This window comes from Diadema antillarum, unplaced genomic scaffold (assembly GCF_040938485.1).
Source record: "Diadema antillarum isolate AM-2024a unplaced genomic scaffold, OU_Dant_1.0 seq00001270_RagTag, whole genome shotgun sequence".
Taxonomy (NCBI): Eukaryota; Metazoa; Echinodermata; class Echinoidea; order Diadematoida; family Diadematidae; genus Diadema; species Diadema antillarum.
In genome coordinates, this window is record NW_027272052.1 from 225,746 (window position 1) to 245,605 (window position 19,860).

General features: G+C 39.8%; 1 protein-coding gene across 1 annotated transcript in view; it reads left to right on the plus strand.

The window, feature by feature from the left end:
- The window catches only part of LOC139745491 (calsyntenin-1-like), a 132,597-nt gene extending 112,737 nt beyond the window's left edge, over window positions 1–19,860 (plus strand). Inside the window, exons 6-15 of the mRNA XM_071655884.1 lie at window positions 8,539–8,705; window positions 9,440–9,551; window positions 10,203–10,393; window positions 11,682–11,791; window positions 12,924–13,123; window positions 13,966–14,145; window positions 14,692–14,837; window positions 15,583–15,730; window positions 16,819–16,988; window positions 18,370–19,860. Coding sequence (XP_071511985.1) covers window positions 8,539–8,705; window positions 9,440–9,551; window positions 10,203–10,393; window positions 11,682–11,791; window positions 12,924–13,123; window positions 13,966–14,145; window positions 14,692–14,837; window positions 15,583–15,730; window positions 16,819–16,988; window positions 18,370–18,525 — 1,580 coding nt within the window. The 3' untranslated portion in view covers window positions 18,526–19,860. The remainder of the gene's footprint in view (window positions 1–8,538; window positions 8,706–9,439; window positions 9,552–10,202; window positions 10,394–11,681; window positions 11,792–12,923; window positions 13,124–13,965; window positions 14,146–14,691; window positions 14,838–15,582; window positions 15,731–16,818; window positions 16,989–18,369) is intronic.

The window sequence follows — 19,860 nt, forward strand, 5'->3', positions numbered from 1 at the left end:
TGAAAACTTGATGAATAGAAGGGATATAAATTGTCTACGCAAACATGCATGACACACACATAAACACACACACACAAATGTTCACATGTGTGTTGTCTTTTCAGTTGCATGTTTGGTGTAGTGTAGTTTTTGTTTAATGAGATGGGCGACACAGTTTTGGCATTAAAAAAAGCCAGTCATTTCCCCCACAAGCTTCCGCCCAATGAAAGACCGATGTCTGTCAGGTGTGGAATAGTCTGACATCAAGGCTCATATAATTTTTTTTTTTTTGTGCACTACCCATTACCCACTCTTATGGTTTTATTTTTGTATCTTTTTTTAATTCCACTCATTTGTTTCTTTATGCCCAGAGATTTAAAATAATCCAGTATTCTCTGTCTCGCTTGATTTCATTCTTTTTCTTTTTACTATTTTTTTTCGTGTGTGTGCATATTTTACCCACATGTGGAGTGTTTCCATTAACATTGTCTTCTAAAGACTGACTGCAATTGAAAGGATGTGAATATACTTCTTTCTTGCTCTAATCATTTTCCGTCAGCTGTCATGCAATTGAAAGGTAGTGAATAGATACGTCTTTCTTGTTCTAATCATTTTTCATCAGCTGTCAGGCTTTAAGGCCATCTTGACCCGAGTTGCCACTTTGAGAAACATCCCAACTTCCTGCATTGTTTTGCTCCCGTGACACTGACGAAACCTGGCTCTGTATGTTAGGTCGTTTTCAGGAGTGTTGTTTTTTTTTTGTTACAGTCAAACCACAGAGTAAGCCTCAACATATGGTGCTCACCTGGACCAAATGAAGTTCTTAGACTCTTTGTTCTACTTTTCCTTAATTGGGAGGGGGGGGGGGGGGGAGGGGGAAGGGAAAGGGAAGGGAAGGGGAGATGAACCCCCACCCAACCAGAGCTTTGTCACACATGTTAGCCAGCATATAATCACATCTGGTTGGCCCACTTTTCAGTTGCATAAAACTGTTTTGTAATTCCTCCCCCACTCCTCCTCCTCCCCTCTTCCCCTCCTCCACCACCTCCCCTCCTCCTCCTCCTCCTACTCATTATCCTCTTCTTTCTCCTTTCTTTTCACGCTCGCCTCTTTCTAAGCACCAGCTCCCAAAATGGGGGATGGGTAAGCGCGCAGATGGGAAGAATTTACCATGGTCTGTTGACTTCACATTCACCGGGGAGGGGATGTTGTGTCCATGGGAACGGGATTTCCGAGGATTCCGACCAGACGCAGAGTGCCTGTAATCTTGTAATCCCCCCTCCCTACACTGCCAACATGATATTGTCATCGGCAGAAGGCCCTTAAAAACATTTACATGCCCCAACGGAGCAAACAAACAACCCCTTTTGGCATTACACCCACAATATTTGCCCTACAATTTTCCTGCCATTTCTTCTCTAATCTTATAGGGCCAAAAAAAAAAAAAAAGTCTTCTGGTGGATGCGTTTTTGAGAGAGATTACTGTTGGAGGTAATACACACACTGCTTCACCTCACACCACTCATGATATTTAGCTACCGACAGTTCGTGTCACAATAGGTAGTGAAGTACACCGACCCCAATATACAAGTTTATCATTTGGCAGTAAACATTGTGGTTTGCACCAACAACAGTGCCAGTTAAATGTTCCGTGCTCTTCATCTGCCATGTTTGATTTCCTGTATTTTCATCACGGTGACTCAGGACCATCCGCAACGTCAGAAAAATTTGCAACAATGCGACAAGGAAGTTTTCAAGTTGTCACTTTTCTTCTCTCTAGAATGCAGTTGGAGAAGTGTGTGAAATAGATTCGTACGTTGGCACAGTGACGTTTCACTTTCACTTTGACTTCAAAAATTATAGAAAAAAAATCTCAACACGGCTGTATATTTGGCAAAAATATGCAGTATACTCTCTGACCAATTCTTGAATAACACAGGAGAACGTTCCTTCTTGACTTATGTCAAGAGTTCTTCATACTACAGTGAGTGCCCACAGTGTTCAACTGACATTACTGTACTCAGAACTCAACACTCAGATCTTGATACTTGACTCCCAGTAATCAAATATCAACAGTAAATCTCAATTCACATTTTTTTCTTCCCGAGAACTGAAGTTCCAATACGTCATCTCAAAGGTTTACTGTCGTGACAAACCTTCAGAATTCATCAATCTGCAATGAACAATGTGTTGGAACGAATAAAGACTAATCTCCTTCTAACTTGCTCAGTCCTGGCCTCACCAAGAGGCTGTACAGTACTAAAGCAGTTGCAGTGAAATTTCATGGAAATTGAAACGGTTTATCCTAAAAAGAAAGAATTGAGCTACTTCAATATTTTTCTGATTCAGGTGTATCGTAAAATCGCAAGCGAAATCTGTAATGCTTGCTGTTATTCTTTTTCTAGTTGTAAAGAAGGTATGGTGTAGGATTTGTGATGAAAAGTGTATACACCGTAGAAAGAAGAGGTGGTTTGTTTTTATTTCCTGGGATAAATTCGGTGCTGTAGAACAACAAAACAAAGCAAAGCACATTTTCAACCTGCCAGACTTTTCATCTTCTTTGATTCTCTGAATATCTGCGAGGTATTCACATGACCCAAAAGTGCCTCAACCTCGTATTACGTAACCAGCATACCAGCAGGCTGGTTTCTGTCACTTTTAAGGAAGTGATGCGTTTAGCTGGGAGAGTTCATCCGGCGGTGATGGGCGAGTGCCAGTCTCTTTTTTTGTATTGTGTAGAAAAGTCTGTCAATAGCTTGTCTCGTGCCTCCTAGTTGTTTTTTTTATTCCCTTGTTTCCTTATTTGTGGAAGAATTTATGAGAGACAGTTATTTGCGTCGATCTCAACAATTGGAATCACAGTATATTCACAAGACAGGCTCTGCTTCAATGCACAGGTTTTGTTGTTGTTGTTGCGGGTTTTTTTTTTCTTTACCTCTTCTGAAATTTCTTGCTTGGTAGAAATGTGTTGTCTTTCTTTGTGGGGGGAGGGGGGATGGGGTTGTGTTCGATCACTCAATTCCTGTTTTTCATGGTCCTATTTTCAATTCAGATGACATCTCATGATGATAGTTAAAACTGTTTGTCAGAAATTAATTGTCATTGTCTTTCATTCATGGCAGTCCTGAATGTATCTTTCCTGAGTTTCTTTGGGTCTTCCAACCATCTACTGCCGCCTTCTGCAATTATCTGTAGTCATGTGATCATCAATTAAGCCCATGTGTTTGATGAATTCATCCATTTTGCCTGCAGCGTGTGATTTCGCCGTCGACATCCATTTCACATTGTTTCGTGATGCTAACCTCACTTCACAAGCATTAACCTTATCATTTTCCATCAGTTTTGCTGGCAATGCTGTATCGACAAGCTGTTTGCTGCATTCGAGAACGATGTTGTTTTGACGCTTTGCTGTAATAGAGCAATAACACTTAAACAAATCGTTGCAACGATAGACGTTTAATCACACCTTCTCCTTGTAATTGTGCTCTCAGAAAGAAAGTTTGTTTTTTTTTAAAAAAAAGGTAATGACATGAATAAATCTGGCTGTACTGTGGGTGATGGGAGATAAAAATGCAGCATACTTCTGAACATTTTAGATTATAGATTGATATTTCAGACATGTAGATCAGCATGCTATGTGCTGCTATGGAAAAGTCATCTATGTTACATGTTGGATATAACTCTTGTGCAGCAAACATCACAACAACAACAAAAAAGACTTAAAATAGTTAACAGTCCAATGCCAATGATATGTCTTTTGTAGGTAATCAAAATATAGCACATACTGTAAAATGAAGATGGTCAGAACTTTGTTATCTGTGTCTAATTTTGCTACAGTTTTCCATGTCAGCTGCTCAAGCCCCCTATTCTGCTACAATTATTCAAAATGACTGATGCTCACGGGTGAATTCTCCTTTAATGATGTCACCCTTGACCTCTATTTCTGTGTGTGTGTGTGTGTGTGTGTGTGTGTTTTAAGTCACCAACCATCTGCTTCCAAAATCCTTAGAGTGTGTTCTTCCATCATAGCTACCAACCCCAGCATCCACTCAGCATCTCAAGTACATCTTGATGCGATCAGCACCGATGACGGAGCAGCTGTTCTGAAATATTAACAAGCTTCCCCATTACAAGATGTCGAAGCTTTGCAGCCTTTTCTCACACCAAGTGCTCTGCTTTTTTTTTTCTTTTGCTGTCTTTAAGTTCCATCCAGTAGATCTCAACAGGAAGTAGATCTCATTGGTAGATCATTATTCACGTTATTTGTATCTCCTGGGGTCTTGAGTAGGTATTTTATAATTGTCATGGAAAGGCAGAGGGTCGTAGTGAGGGTAACAACTTTTATATGTCAGGAACGGACCAGTGAGAGTGGTCAGAGAAGAATGTGTAGCTAATCGATTATCTATGAACTTTAACTATATGTTCACTGTAGGCATGTGGGATTTTTAGCCATGGACATATAGGGGCCTTATTAACTTTGCTCTGTGTTGAGTTGTCAAAACTTGAGATCAACAACGTGAAGGGATCTCTGTTATTTGAATGTTATTTTCTGTTACCAGTAAACCTGCAGGTTGTCTACAAGATTTTATCCAGAGAAAGAAATATCAAACAAGAAAACAAACAACAAACTTGACAAGTGTCATTTTAATCTTGCTTTCCTATTGGTAGATGAGAAAGCTTACTATGTTTGAGGGGAATGCACTCTACAAAGCTTTGCTTCTTCAGCATTCCTCCCTATCTCCTGCATTTTCTAAACTTCTGAATGTTTTTTGTGTTTTTTTTTCTCACCCTATCATTTGTTTATCCATAAATATAATTTAATATTTTGTAATGTTGATACATACATGTACTAATGTTTTATGTGGAAAAAGATGTATAATTTACAAGTTCTGTTGGACATGGAAAATAAATGAATGAATGAAAGCTTGTCAACAAGATTTTCTTTTAGAAAAATCCAAGCTAGCAAACAGACAGAACAAACTTCACAAATGTCATTTCCATCTCATTTCCCTAGTTGAAGATGAAAAGTCATGAAGTGTGGGAATCTATCATTAATGAATGCACTTTCTGCTTTGTTGCAACTCTAAAAGGAGTGGATTTTAGGTTCGAGGAAATCAGCAATGTGTAATCATGCCCTAAAGACTAATGTGACGTAAATGAATGCTTGGAATTCCCCATACACAGAAACACTTCCACAGACAGAAAAGCTTTCAATTTCAATTCAAGCACAACTAAAATCAGTGCATTGTCTCATACCTTGGTATTCTGTAAATAGAAAGGGGGGTGGTGGAGTGACAATCTCTATTCATGAGCGTGCATTAACGTTTGATTTCCCCGTCTGTATTTTTCTTGCCAGAACGAAAGTAAAAAGTGCTTGATTTGTAACGCTTCCTTTGCACATGGGAGCCGTTTGCAGATTAAATGTTTTTGTGTGCGGCAATATCAAATCTGTTCCGAGCCATTTGCACGCCCACTTAGGATTTTCGTAATACACAGACTTTCGCGTTGCCACCGTCCTAATTCTTTTGACGTGTGTCAAGGGAAGGGGATATACTGGAAGGGGGAAGGGGATAGTTAAGAGCCTATTGCATCAGCCCAAAGTTACATGCACGGTAGTCATGCAAGAAATTTTTGTGCGGTTACCCACTGTCCTTCAGACTTGATCTTACAGTGTTTCAGCTGCCCACTCAGCTTCTTCCCCCCCCCCCCCACTGCAGTCCAAGGAAAAACTAGCGGCCTCCATGTGTCACAGTGGCTAGATTCTTAGACCTAGTGTGGAAAGTTGTTTTCCCACGTAAGACAAGTGTATAATCAAGCTTACACTCACATTCATGCACTCAACACACCCACTGCAAATGTGGTTGATAGATTTTACTACATGACAAAGTGAAGAGGGACAGCGACAGAAGCAGATGTTGTATCATGTGACAAGCACCATTGACCTCATAGATAAAATGCCGTTTGAGTTCGTCGCAGTCAGCTGTACGCACGTCCCTGTGTGGAGAGATTAGCAGCCGCGATGATGCGTCTTCTGCACATATGCAGCTTTTAGACAATATAACGCAGCTCTTCTAGACACGGATGACAAGATTGTCAGTGTTGAAGGTCGAAAGCGATGCGATAACCGTCTCTTAACGACAGCAAAAATTTTTTCTCTCCCTCAAAGGCAGCGATAAAGACACAGTAGCTGCTTCCTCGTTGCACTGTAATTAACCTTCTCCCCGTCAATTAATTGAGCGATAATGACAAAGACCTGACGGTTTGCCAAGCAAATGAGCTTCTTCTCCCATCTCTCGATTTCTTAAAGGAAAAATCCAACCTTTCAGGCTTCTGCCCTTCACCAACCTAACCCCCCCCCCCCCACTCCATCATCATTTCTGCTAAATCTTACCTGTATACATGGCAGACAGTATCTAGAAAAGATACATCAAGTTCTGATGACAAACTCTGTATGGTTTGAGGGGAGTTGATAGAATTCATATTGAGTAAACTGATAGATTTGTCACTTGAGGTATACAATCCAGTACCATGTATTGAATCTTGTAATATTTTTTACCTCATATTCATTGTTTTTGGACTTGAAGTCATATGAAGCTAAAGTAAAGCAATACCTTTCTTCCAGACACAAAGTCCTCCCATACCCCCCCCCCCCACATGATATGCAAATGAAGGCAACTGTATGAAGAAACAAGAAGAAAAATTATGAGAACCCAGCTGAGGCCAAGATAGACTGATACATCGAGAAATTTACAAGTTGTATTATAGTATTTTGCAGTAGTTTGCACTCTGTCCCACTGGTGGTAAAGACAGTGTAAATGATGATTGGGCATTAAACATACCATACAATCAGCATGCGCGATTATGATAATGTTGCCCTACTTCCGATATGTGGAATGAAACAAACCCACTTCAACAAGACATACTGGCCTTGTTGGAAATTCTAACACTTAGTAACAGCAGCAGAAACCATTTTTTTTTTTGTCATTGTAAATTGGCTCTTGATATTTCACATTGGAATCTCGCTACCAGCGTTTCTCTATATGCAATTACTGCAAACACCTGTCTGATATAGTCACTAACCGCAGACTCTGCATTAACATCAGGAATCAAATGCCTCCACTCTTCCGAGCATTGACCACAAGAAGAAGAAAAAAATGCCCTGGGCATGGATAGGAAATGAGAACAGAATGACAATCATGTTTCAATTTCACAAAACTTATATGCCCCCCCCCCCCCAAAGAAAATGGAGACATACTTGCCTCATATCCAATAAAATTACATTTGTATATTTTTGTGGAAACTGAAAGATTACATGCTGAAGAGGGCTTCTCGTCCTGTTATTGTCATTAACAATGGATGGATCCATTGCCATCAGATCGTAAAGGCAGCCATCACATCTTAAAGGTAGGGAATCCCATTTGCACGCCTTAAATGAAGAGTTGTATTAATACAGTGGTATGTTGAAGAGAATATCATTTTCGAAACTCCCATAAAGTATTGAAAGTGGAAGGTAACATTTAGTACATTTTTTTGACGGTTAGATTTTGAATTGAATTGTTTTCGGGGCTCACCGTAAATTCCAGGACATTACTAGGCTACCTTTGCAGACCCATGTACTGCATGTGTGTCCATCATGTATATTTTGTGAAAAAAGTTCGTCAACACTTACAAACATTTCTATATACATTCTTACCACACACTCTATTAATTACTACATCAACTCTAGTACTTTTAGATTTGTGTTTATAGATCACAAATACAGAAGAATGCAACAAAAAGGCTTAAGTGTGGCTGACACACAGAACTACTGAGTAGTTGAGTTTTGTGCATTATTCAAATTTTAGATAACGGTTGACTTCTAAATTTCGAAGCAGTGGCCTAAGCAAGTCCCCTGAGGTTCATATTTAATGTTTTGCTGCATTTTGGGAGGTCTGTAAAAGGTATCCCCTACCTTTAAAGGTAAAACATAGTTTCTGTATGTCTGCAGAAATTGTCAATTTTTGCCCTAAGATGGACGCATTTCCACAAGAAAGGTCTGAAATAATGCTGTGATAGCCTGATTTCAGTTGGGTATTGACGAAAATCCAGAATATGAGCCAAAAAGGTACACCAGCAGTATTGTAATCTGAGAACATATTTGATCATGGTTGCTTGTTTTATAATCAATTATTGATAATCAACAAATCGGACCATAGCAGTATCTATCCATCTTCTGTGGGAGAATGAATCGCGTGCAGTGGGAAATATGATTGCTAGGGCATGATTAATCATCACGTAACATTCTACTTACCCACTACTGAATGGGGAGGGCTCTTGAGGAATAAAAGTTGGGTACTCTGATCTGAGTAGTTTTACACTTTTTATCTAAAAATACTCCAATGCAACTCATTATCCTGGCAGATCACATCAGCCAGACAAGTTTCTTGGTAGACCCTTTCAATATGTTGCAAGCAAATTCCAAATGATGGGAGATGAATTTTGAGGAGTTCTGAGAATCACAGTTTTACCTTTAAAGCAACTCCTTTTTTCCATCTCCTGCAATCAATGTCCTCCTTCCAGGGTCAAACCGACACCATTACGGCATCTACATCCACAACTGCCGGCTGGTCTTCACCTTCCACCAGGAGGGGGGCGACGGATTCTTCCCCTCCCAGTACCGCTGGAAGCTGAGACAGGTGTGCGACCAGGAGTGGCATCGCTATACCCTCAACATGGACTCATTCCAGGTAAAGGAGGGTTGGGCGTGGCTGTGTACCCCTTGTGGTGTCCCTCTGGGGGTTTTCCAAAATACTCTTTCAGCCTACTTGTATAGATCTCCTTTTGTCATATATTTTTCTTTCTTTCTTATTTTTCAAATTTTGATTACAGTTTAGGAATTTGAAATAAAAGGATAAAGAACCACACAAAATATGATACTGCGATTTTTTTTTTTTTTTGCATGACATTGATATTTGTTCTTTTTTTACGGGGTTGGACGTTGGGTGGGTGGTTGCCCCCCTTTTTTTTCATGTGATTAAGATATTTTCTTGCAGATCTTTTAGATGTGGAGACTTTGCACAAAGTGACTATGTTTTACAAAATTGTGATATTTGAACAATTCTGATCCAAAAAGAAGCCTCACCTCTTTTACAGATTGTTGCAATATGAATATATGTGTATGATCACTTTGAAGAATTCATAAAGAATTAAAATTACCTTGAGAGCTATTGTTAAATTATGCTTCGTTTTCAGTGATAAACTTGCAGATATTTTTTAACATTGTCTCTGATTATTGATTAAGCATGCCAGCAAGTACATGTAAACAGCATAAAACTTATTCTCAACACAAAAAAGAGCTTTTGGTCTTGCATACTAGAGTATAACTGCATTATGACAGCTTAATGTTAGAATATGCATGTACACATACAGTCTGTCATATCAGAAGAAGCCGACTGAACTTTAAACTTTCTCTGACCTACAGGCGACCCTTTACATTGATGGTGAGGCCCAGGTCGATCCACGGGTCAGTGAGGACTGGCCACTCCACCATTCAAACAACCCTACAGCCATCACCGTTGGAGCATGCTATAAAGGTGAGAATCGATTAGAATGTATCCTGCTCATTGAGTAAAATGAAATGCAAGGAAATGGAGATAAATATGGAGGCAAGCATTCTTTATCCAGTGGAAAATTATTGGCTACCTTTTGCAGGTGAAGGTACTTCATTACATCTCAGAGGAATGCCACCACTAGATGAATATAATAACTTTCTTTTCTTCAGAAGAAAACCTAAGTGAAAAAAAAAGTGAATGATGTTTTTCATCTTTTTTACTTGTAGGCTGGATCAAATTTGTATTGATTCTTTCAATATTCTCAGCATATTTCCCCCTCTGTCGATTTGAAAATGCATTTGGTAAATTATCTGTTCCTTTCATGTGTAACAGGGAGGGGATTGGGAGGGGGGAAGGGATGGGGAGACATTGAAAGTCATATGCATGTGATGTTTAACCTTGCCAAAGTTTCTCTTACAGGAGGTCAGAGAAAATTTGCTGATGTTCTATCAAGGCGTATTCAGGAATGCAAATCTATCTGTGTTTATCATCTGTGTTTTATTATTTTGTGGGCATGGGGAATCACCTCTCTCTTGTCTTAAACCTGATGGATTAAAAACACAAATACAAATAAAGAGCAGTAGCATATTATTATATTCATGTGATGATGTTTTGTCTTAATTATTCTCCCAGGAGCCCAAAGCAAGTTTGCCCAGTTTTTCACCGGCTACCTGGCGGGCCTGAGCATCCTACCGGGCCAGGTGGAGGCCCCGGAGGTGGTCTCCTGTATGGTGCGCTGCAAGGAGGGCCTGTCCTTCCAGGTCGGCAACCTGCCCGTCAACGTCGCCAGCATCAATACTGCCCACACCAACCTCACTCTCACTGTGAGTGGATTATGTTACTAAATATCCTCTGCCCCCATCCTCCCCTGAGAGATGGGAGTCGTTGTTTGCAGGACGCTGTACGTGTACCGTCACAACAAATGTCGTAATCAAGCAAGGCATATAATGGCTCACAATAGTGTGAAATGCAGATTTATTTTCTTCTATGCAATCAATATATGTGACAGTGCACCTGAAAACAAACAAAAAGTCGCCAGACATGAATTTTTAGTTAAGTCCATATTCTGAAAGAGCAGACTTTAAGCTTTAAAATGATGTATAACTCAAATCAAATGGACTCTCCTAACCTATCTAAATATTGGAAAGAAAGCACAAACTCAGGAAAAGTGTGAACTGAGAAAAGAGGCTCTGAAGTACAGTGTCTATTCAAGCACTTAATCTTTACTAAACCGTGCTGGCTGTGCGATGAATGGGACAAAAAACAGGAAGTAAACCACCAGAGTAACAACAATGAAGGGATTATCAAATTGAATTGAAATTGAGCATGCCTCATCAACACATTCTGTCCATAATCAATGCCAACTTTCACAGCAGTAGCACTATCCTTTCAAAAGTTACTAGAGTTGAAAGTGAAGAGTGTGGACAAGGTTTTTCAGAAATGAAAAAAGGATTCTAAAGACACACATAATCACAGTATTCTACCAAAAATGTTCGAGATAAACTGCTAAAAAACACACTTTCCTGCCCGTTTTATGATACCAAATTTCAGCATAATGTAAAAGAAGACCCGCTCTTTCAGAAAATATGAAAAAGTCAAGTTCGGCTAGGTTGACCCATTTCACTTATTTTCAGTCCTCACGCAAAATCAGTGTGTGCGACTTTATGTTCGTTTTGAGGTGCACGGTCACATATTATCAAGTCGTGATATTCATATCAAAACATTGAATAGTTAAAGAGTTTTATATTAAAGCAATGCGAAGATGACACAATATCCCGTAGAATATTATGTAAGATAAATTCACACTTATCATAAAGAATTTAAGCTTCAACAGAATTTAAACTTTGACTGATGCATATATCTATGATCCAGTGGCAAAACAGCTCGCCTGACTTACCGACCCCTGTGATCGAAATGTTCAGATGGATGCTTGGCAATGCTTGGGTGAGAATGATAATAGCAGGGCCCTGGTAGAAGATAGAAGGGGCATTATTATGGAAGAGGCTGCCATGGGCAAACAAGTTGGTAGTGGTGCTGAGAGTCAGCCCCAGGAGACATTCTTGTTCTCGAACTTTGTATTCATTTTTCACCCCTTTTTCGTCTCGTTTCCAGGGCAAGCTGACGGTAGAGTTTTCCAGCGTCCTTCAGCAGGTGGCCTACTTCAACGCCAGGACATTCCCCACCCCAGGTCGTCGACCTCTTACCATCTCATCCAAAGCAAGGTGTGTATTAACCTGTTGAACACTAGTCTTGAGTATATTCAGGCATGTGTCTATGGGAAATGCATGTTATATAGCAAAATCAATTCATCCTCCATGGGTTAAAGCAAGACCTCAGCCAGCAGCCTAGTCTCTCACATTCAGGCTATGGAACATGCCCCCCCCCCCCCCCTTCACCATCCCCTTCAAATTTTACAATTCATCTTGCAACTTTAAATAATGTTGGGTTCTGGCTTTCCTTTTGACAGTTATCAAGTATTAAGAGTGCCGAGTATAATCAAAGCCATATATTTCACATCTTTCAATGGCTGGATATTTATCTTTTCTGTTTAAGACCTTCACTTCTGTATCAGATCCATCTGATTGTGGAATGTGTTGAGGATTTCTTCTCCCCCCCCCCCCCCCCCACAATTCGGATGTTCAATGTGGTGTTGAATCATTTTCACTCTCACACTTTATCTAGTTCTACAGGAAATGGATAAGGAAGAGATAACATGCACTTTACGTAAAGTGATGTAACTGATTATTGTGTGATAGTTATAACAGAATTGCCTGCAGATAGTTACAATATGTTATATGGGCTCTAAGAGAGGTTATTCATCACTGCCCACCCCCCCCCCCCCCCCATGACCCTGGTATACCCACAAGTTGTGCTAAATATATCATGATTTCCACATTCAGTGTGTTGTCATAAATTTTTACAATTCTGCAATCATTGCCTTCCCACCCCTGTCAGGCATAAAAGAATAACATCAAAAAGCTCCCAAAAGCAGGATTTCTGTTTCTTTTGTGGATATCCTTTGTTTTAGATCAGTCTGCCACAATGCTTCATTTTGCATGCCAAAAGTTCTTCTTTCAGCTCTCTATTCTCCCCTGACCTCAAATGGAAAAATCAGAATGTGATCATTGTGGTGATAACTAAAATCAGATGGTATTTGCAATGAGATCCACATTCGAGCTGGTATGAATGATTGTGACAAGTTTGTCGACACAGTCCTCCCACAAAAAACAAAACAAAGCAAAACAATAACAAAACAAAACAATAGCAAAACAAAAACAAAGACTGAAAAGCAACACAGCAATTTGCATTAAAAATTTCTGCCTCACTGTCTCCGTCATCCCCTGCATCCATCAGCTGCAACGGTGTCGACATCAGCATCCCGGACGTCTCCTCCTACGTCATGGTCCTCCAGCCCCACGAGCCCACCATCAGCATCACTGGTTCCCAGGCAACGTCCCAGACGGCCGCCACCCTCAGCACTGGCATCCAGCCCTTCAAGACGGTCACCATCGTCAGCGTCATGTCAGAGGAGGAGGAGGAGGAGCTCGGAGCAGGTAAAGAGGGGAATACTGGTACTTGGGACTATGATGATGATGATGATGATAATAATGCCAGTGTAAAAGTAATATAAAAGTAATGATGATTGTTGTCATAGTGATGATGATGATGATGAGGATGAGGATGATGATGAGGATGAGGAGGATGAGGAGGAGGATGAGGATGATGAGGAGGATGACGATGAGGATGAGGATGACGATGAGTATGAGGATGATGGTGATGATGATGTGATGACAATAATAATAATAATAATCATAATCATAATATTGATAACAGTAGAGATTAAAATGATGACAGTGACATTATTGCTACTAGTTATGATAGTGGCAATGATGGTGATATTGATGGAGATGATAATAAAAGCAATGATGGTGATGAAAATGATGATTTTAATAACACCAACAACATCAACCATATTGATGATATTGGTAGTGCTCATAATGATGACAACAGTAATGATAGTGGTATACTGAAAAGAAAAGATTCCTCGCAAATTCCTCTTTTGTCAGTGCTTTTATGCCATTAAATTCTTTTATCTGAGATCTACTACCCATAGAATCGGCCACCTGTCTGTCTAAAGTACTGTATGCTATTGTAATCCACTACACTCAAATTTCTTATAATAGCATACTTCAGGCAGACAGGCGTCAGGTTGTATCTCGTGAATGAGAATCAGTTACGATTCTCATGATCAAACTTGCGTATGAACATGAACCAACATACAATGTATACTGTATGTGATGCATAATGGATCTGCAGTGGGATATATGAGATTGGCAATTGTCATTTTTTGTTTGTTTTAACTTAATTTGAAAAAAAAAAACCACAACAACAACAGAGCAACAGGAAATGACTGGTGAAGATGCCCCCACCCTGCTGACCCACAACCTGGACTCCTGCAGCTTGCTGAGTAAGAACGGCCCACTGGCTTCCGGGGAACTGCTGACCATTCCTCAGGCCATCCTTGACCAGTACCAGCTCACTGTCGTACACTCACCGAAGGGAATGGTCATCAAAGGTATAGACAGACTGCTTTGTACGAGGTCATTTATCAATTTTTTTATTGAATGATTTAATGATTTGCATTTTATTTTTAGTGCGATGTGACGCAGTCAGGTCATGATAGTACCTGCACCTGTTGAAACTTTTCATCAATGTGAGTTAGAGCATTTGGAAACATGAAATTCAGTATGTGAGACCAACTACGGGACTAAATAATTTATGTGGGGCCAAGCAATGCAATATGTGATATAAAAATGAAACCAAAAGCAAAAAAAAAAAAAAAAGATAAAAAGGAGAATAATGATAATCAATTAATTAAAAAAAAAAGAAAATCTGTAATCCGCGATGTGTGAATGTTGAAGTTGAGGTTTGGAGTGATTGAGTGCAATTTGCTCAGAACTTGTGAGTTCCAGCAAGCTTTGTTGGAAACAGGTTTAGGTGGGGTAGGATGGGATAAGGCAGGGAAGGGCGGGGTAGAGGTAGAGTGGAACAGAGCATTGGATTGGGAACTACCGGGTACATGTAATGCGAGTCTTCACTCTATTCCTCTCTTTCTGTACAGGTATTGGGGAATTAAAGACATACGAGTCGATTCTACACCAGGTGACATACATCAGACCCAGCAACAGCAAGTTCACCGAGCAGACCCTCACACTGCACTGCACAGAGCTCAATGGAAGATTCGTCAGCAACGACTTTGACTTCCGGGTAAGATCCCTGTTGGGTTGGGACAGTCACTAACATTGAGGGCCCTCTTCATATCATGGTTGTACAGGGTCAAAAGGTTATCCCAAGTTTTCAGCTCAGATTTTCAGATTTTCTAATCTGATCCTTGTGCACTTGCTCCAGCTCATTAATCTAAAATGGTTTTGAGTTTCAAATTGCAATGTTTCCAGGTTTTCTTATTTCTTTCATCTATTATGTAACAGCTGTTTCAACTTCCATTGAAGTAGCCATTTATGCAACAGGTTTGGAGTGAAATTATTACTTACGTAACTATGTATTCTCTGTTTCATGATGGTTATATGATGGTTACATGATGGTTACATGGAATATTTTTTTTTTGATAAAGACTGAATCTTTACTGCATTTCATTAACATCCCACATTATTGCTTCAAAGGTTAGGGATTATATTGTATGTCATGCATTGCATATTTAAATGGATGGAATGCTACGTGTCACTATGTCTTGTATAAGGAATGACTGAAATTTCCACACTCCTTTTATTTACGAATTAAATGAACTTCATTGAATATGGGAATGATTCTTACTTCTACTTGGCCGCTTTTTGCAGTACTATTCTTATATGAGTCTGATTCAGTATGTATTCAGAAGTTTTAAACTAGTTCAACGTGAATGGATAAATATTCTAGTTTGCCGAGCCAACTGTGTGTTAAGTCTAAATACTTTATGTAACTTTTTATCTGGATTGGGATGAATTTACCATTGCAGATTCAGGTCCTTCACCAGGCCGTACGAGCTCCAAACAAGCCAAGCCACGCCAAGCAGTCAGTCGTTTTCAGTCACAGCAACGTCAGAGTGCACGACAAACTGAAGGAGAATTCGCCCAAACACATCGCATCGAAGAGCGCAGTTTCAAGTAAGGGCGAGACTCGTGTATATAGCTTTGCATCGGGAAAGTGATGTGGCCATGTATATCAGCAGTGCAACTATCCATTGTCCTATTATTTATTTGTTATAATGAACCACTTGTTTGTTGATGATCGTTGGTTTCAGCTGTTGAGCTTTTTTTTCTGCTGTATGTATTGAATTCAATTCAATTCAATTCAATTTAATATAATTTAATTTAATTTATATTTAATTGAACTGAATCAATCGAATCGAATCAAAATGGATGAGATTGGATTGGACTGGATTGAATTGAATTGTTTTATATTGAATTGAATTGAATGGAATTGAAGCCAATTTTTTTTTTCAGAGATATAAAAGCAAAATATATGGATTTTCAAAGAAAGGGTTGCTGTCCAGAGATTTAAGCTCCTGTGGTTAACCTTGTCAGTATGGTTGAAAACTTGTTTGCATACAATGTTGCTAGGATTTAGATTTAGTCCATAGAGGGTTACAGCCAATAAGATGATAATTTTTGTGATAAACCTGACATTGTTACCCCAGTGAGTGGAAAATACTGTTTTAAAGTGTTCCAACAAAGTGGTGTAAAATGTTAGAATAATTTCATAAAAGACCATGGCCCTGTTTCATAAAAGTTGAGATCAAACGTAAGTCAGAAAATCAAACATTTGTCTCTGAATACTGTACGAGCTGAAATTTGCGAGTACAGATATTTTCGCGAATTGCTACTTGGAGGACATTTTCGCGTGTTGTTCATTTCGCAGTTGCGAGGGTCTAACTGAACTTACTTAATCACGCATTATAATTTTCGCGCTTCAAAGGCGATTCTCGAAATTTGCGAAAATAAAATCACTGCGAAAATTTCAGCTCGTACAGTATTCAGTTCTGATTGGCTGATACCAGAATAATGGTAGATTTTCTGAGTTATGCTCAATTGCATCTTTCTTTTTTTTTTTATGCAACAGGGCCCTGACCAAATTCAGCTCATGAAATTGGGAGAAACAGAAGAAAACTAGTCTGTAGTTTAAGGCTAAGTTCATCAGTGTGAAAGAGGTTACTGATGATATTTTTAATTACCTGTCTTTGCCCCACCCTTAGGTACTGCCATGGCCATCGTGGTCGTGCTCTGTGTCGGCTTCCTCCTCTTCATGATCGTGCTTGGCGTCTTCCGCATCTACGCAGCGCACAAAGCCAGCCGGAACTTCGATGGGCAGGACATGGACTGGGACGACTCCGCCCTAAACATCACAGTCAATCCTATGGAAGGGGTGAGTTAGTGGAGGGTGACAGATTGGGGAGGGGGTAGTTTTGGGGTGTAGGGGGTGACTTTGTAGGAGGCATGGGAGAATGGATGATGGATGAATGGCACATAACATTACAGTCATTCCTATGGAAGGGGTGAGTTAGTGGAGGGTGACAAATGAAGGAGGGGTTGTTTTGGGGTGCATGGGGTGATCTTAATGGGGGAATGGATGATGGCCTAAACATCACAGTCATTCCGAAGGGTTGATTTTTTGATTGTTTTTTTGTAGGTGAAGGGTGACATGAGGGACTGGTTTGGGTTGGGGGTGTAGGGGGTGACCTTGTTGGGGGAATAAGGAGGAATGTTCAATGAATGGCCCTTAATATCACAGTTAATCCCTTAGAAGGGGTGAGTGGTGGAGGGTGACAGGTGGTGTGGGGGAGGGGGGGGATTAGTTTGATTGGTGGTGTAGGGGTAACTTGAATGATTTTGCAGGTGATCCTGTAGAAGGAAGGGGCGAGTGGTAGAGGTTGACCTTGTTTGAAGATTTGGGTTGGGGGGGGGGTGGGGAGGGTGGATGATGAATGAATGGCCGTTAACATCACCGACAATCTTATAGAAGGGGTGAGTGGTGGGGGTGACAGGTGGATGGGGGATTGGTTTAGTTTGGGGGGTTTGGGGTTTGGGGTGACTGAAGGATCATTTAGTTTGCAGGTGATTCTGGAGAAGGAAGGGGTGAGGTGGTAGATGGTGGCCTTGTTAGAAGGGGGATGATAAATTAATGGCCCTTAACATCATAATCAATCCTGTGGAAGGGGTGAGTGGTGAGGATGACAAGTAGGGATTGGTGTGGTTTGGGGTTGTAGGGGGTTAACAAATGACCCTGGAGTTTGCAGCAGGTGTTTTTGCAGAAGGAAGGGTTTAGTTGTTGAGGGTGACCTTGTTGGAAGATTTTTTTTTTTTTGGGGGGGAGAGTCGAGGTGGGGATGGATGAATATCCCCTAACATCACAGTCAATCCTATGGAAGAGGTGAATGAAGATGATCAAAGGGATGCTGTGCTAAGTGTTTTACTTTGTATTGTTTGTTTTTAATCATGGAGCATCAGTCATTTGAGAAAAACAAAAGAATCCAAATTTCTGGCTCTATGGACGTATATGTGAGTGATTCATGTCTTAATGGACTGACTTATGCGATGTCATAGGTGGCCTGTCGGCAGAGAATACAAATTGACTTAAGACAGACTCATGCAAACCATTAGCATGTAGTTCTTACACTTCATGTGCATTCAGTTTGTGAGAATGTCTGAGTGAAATTGTAAATTCGCCATAACAGTCGAGATACCATTCTAGCCAACTAATCTTGATGTTTCTCTATCTTGCTTTTTTTTTTAAAATCTACCTGCAGCCTGTTGCCACGGGCGATACAGACGAATCTAGCGAAGACGACGACGAGGATAGTCTGGAAGACGAAAGCTCGAGTTCAGAAGAGGAGGAGGAGGAGGTGGAGGTGGAAGTTAAAGGAACACCACTAGAATGGGACGATTCCACCCTGAAATTCTGAGATTAACTTTCTTTCTGTGTGTATTCCCCAATCCCATCCCCACCACTCCATTTCCTTGCCCCTCCCCTCCAATCCACTCATACAATCAGAAAATTGTCTCTCTTCTTTCTTTTTTTTTTTGAAGATATTCTTGATTCTTTCCTTTCCTTCTTTTCAAGTCTGCCTGACATCTGTTACCCCTTTTATGGTGACAGTCCACTTGAATTATGAAAACTTTTTTCGAATCTGCGTGTGTCCAGTTCATAAATTATGTATGTAAGTTGATGTGGATGTGGTGAAATCTACATTTTTTTTTTTGCACATAAAAAAAAGGCATTCAAAAGAGCTCAGTATATCTTTGTAAGATAAAATTGCTACTTATCGATATTATTTTACTATTGCATAAATTTGTGCGTGTGTGTGTGTGTTTCATGTTCTCGAGTACACGCAGTGATTTTTGCAGAGACGAGTGATTTCTGTGTTTTAAATAAAAAACAACAACTCTGACTGTGCTACGAGTTTTTTGAAATGTGTTTTTATAACAATGTTGGAGCTGCTGTACTGGCTGAATAGAGGTTTTATCCAAAGAAGAAATCAGCTATACCACGTTAACTGACTGAAGTTAGATGTGATTTTCCTTCATTAGACCCCTTTTTGCTAGTTTTCATTCTGGGGCAAATAATATGTTTAGCGATGGTGGTGATTTCTATGACCTGTTATCTTTTCAGTATACCTCATATGTGGCTAGCGAGAAGTAGCTACTTTTTTTTCCCCGTGCATCTCAGACAATTTTGTTCACGTTTTAAACCTATGTCTAGGCAGCCATGTACCAATGCCATGAAATTCGATTCTTTGGCGATTTTTTAAAGACTGTAAATCAATTTTTGACCGATTCTTCTGTATCAACATTATTTTCTTTTATTTTTCTTCAAAGAAGAGTATGGATGAGATGATGTTGTTTTATTTTATCTTATTCTCTTTGTAAATTATGCTGTACTACAAACATGTAAGGGAGAGAAAAAAAAAAAGCATTTCTATTGTTATATGATAAAAGTGTATGATATTCCGTAGCTAAGGGTCTTACAAAATATAATGCAATAAGAAGGAATTAAAATGATGAAGCGATCAGAAGCCAGAGTAAGAGAGCTGGTGCAGTGTATGTTCTTACCGTATTAAAAAAGAAAGAAAAGCTGTTAGCGTAATATATTGACATAGTGACTGGTCTACTGTAGCAGTGCTGAGATGTTGATTTGTCGAAACTAATGTTGCATACTTGATTCAGCTGTGGTAGCCAGCTCATAAATAGTCTCAAAAATATCAATCGTATCCACCTCTGAAGGGACACTTAATTTTTTT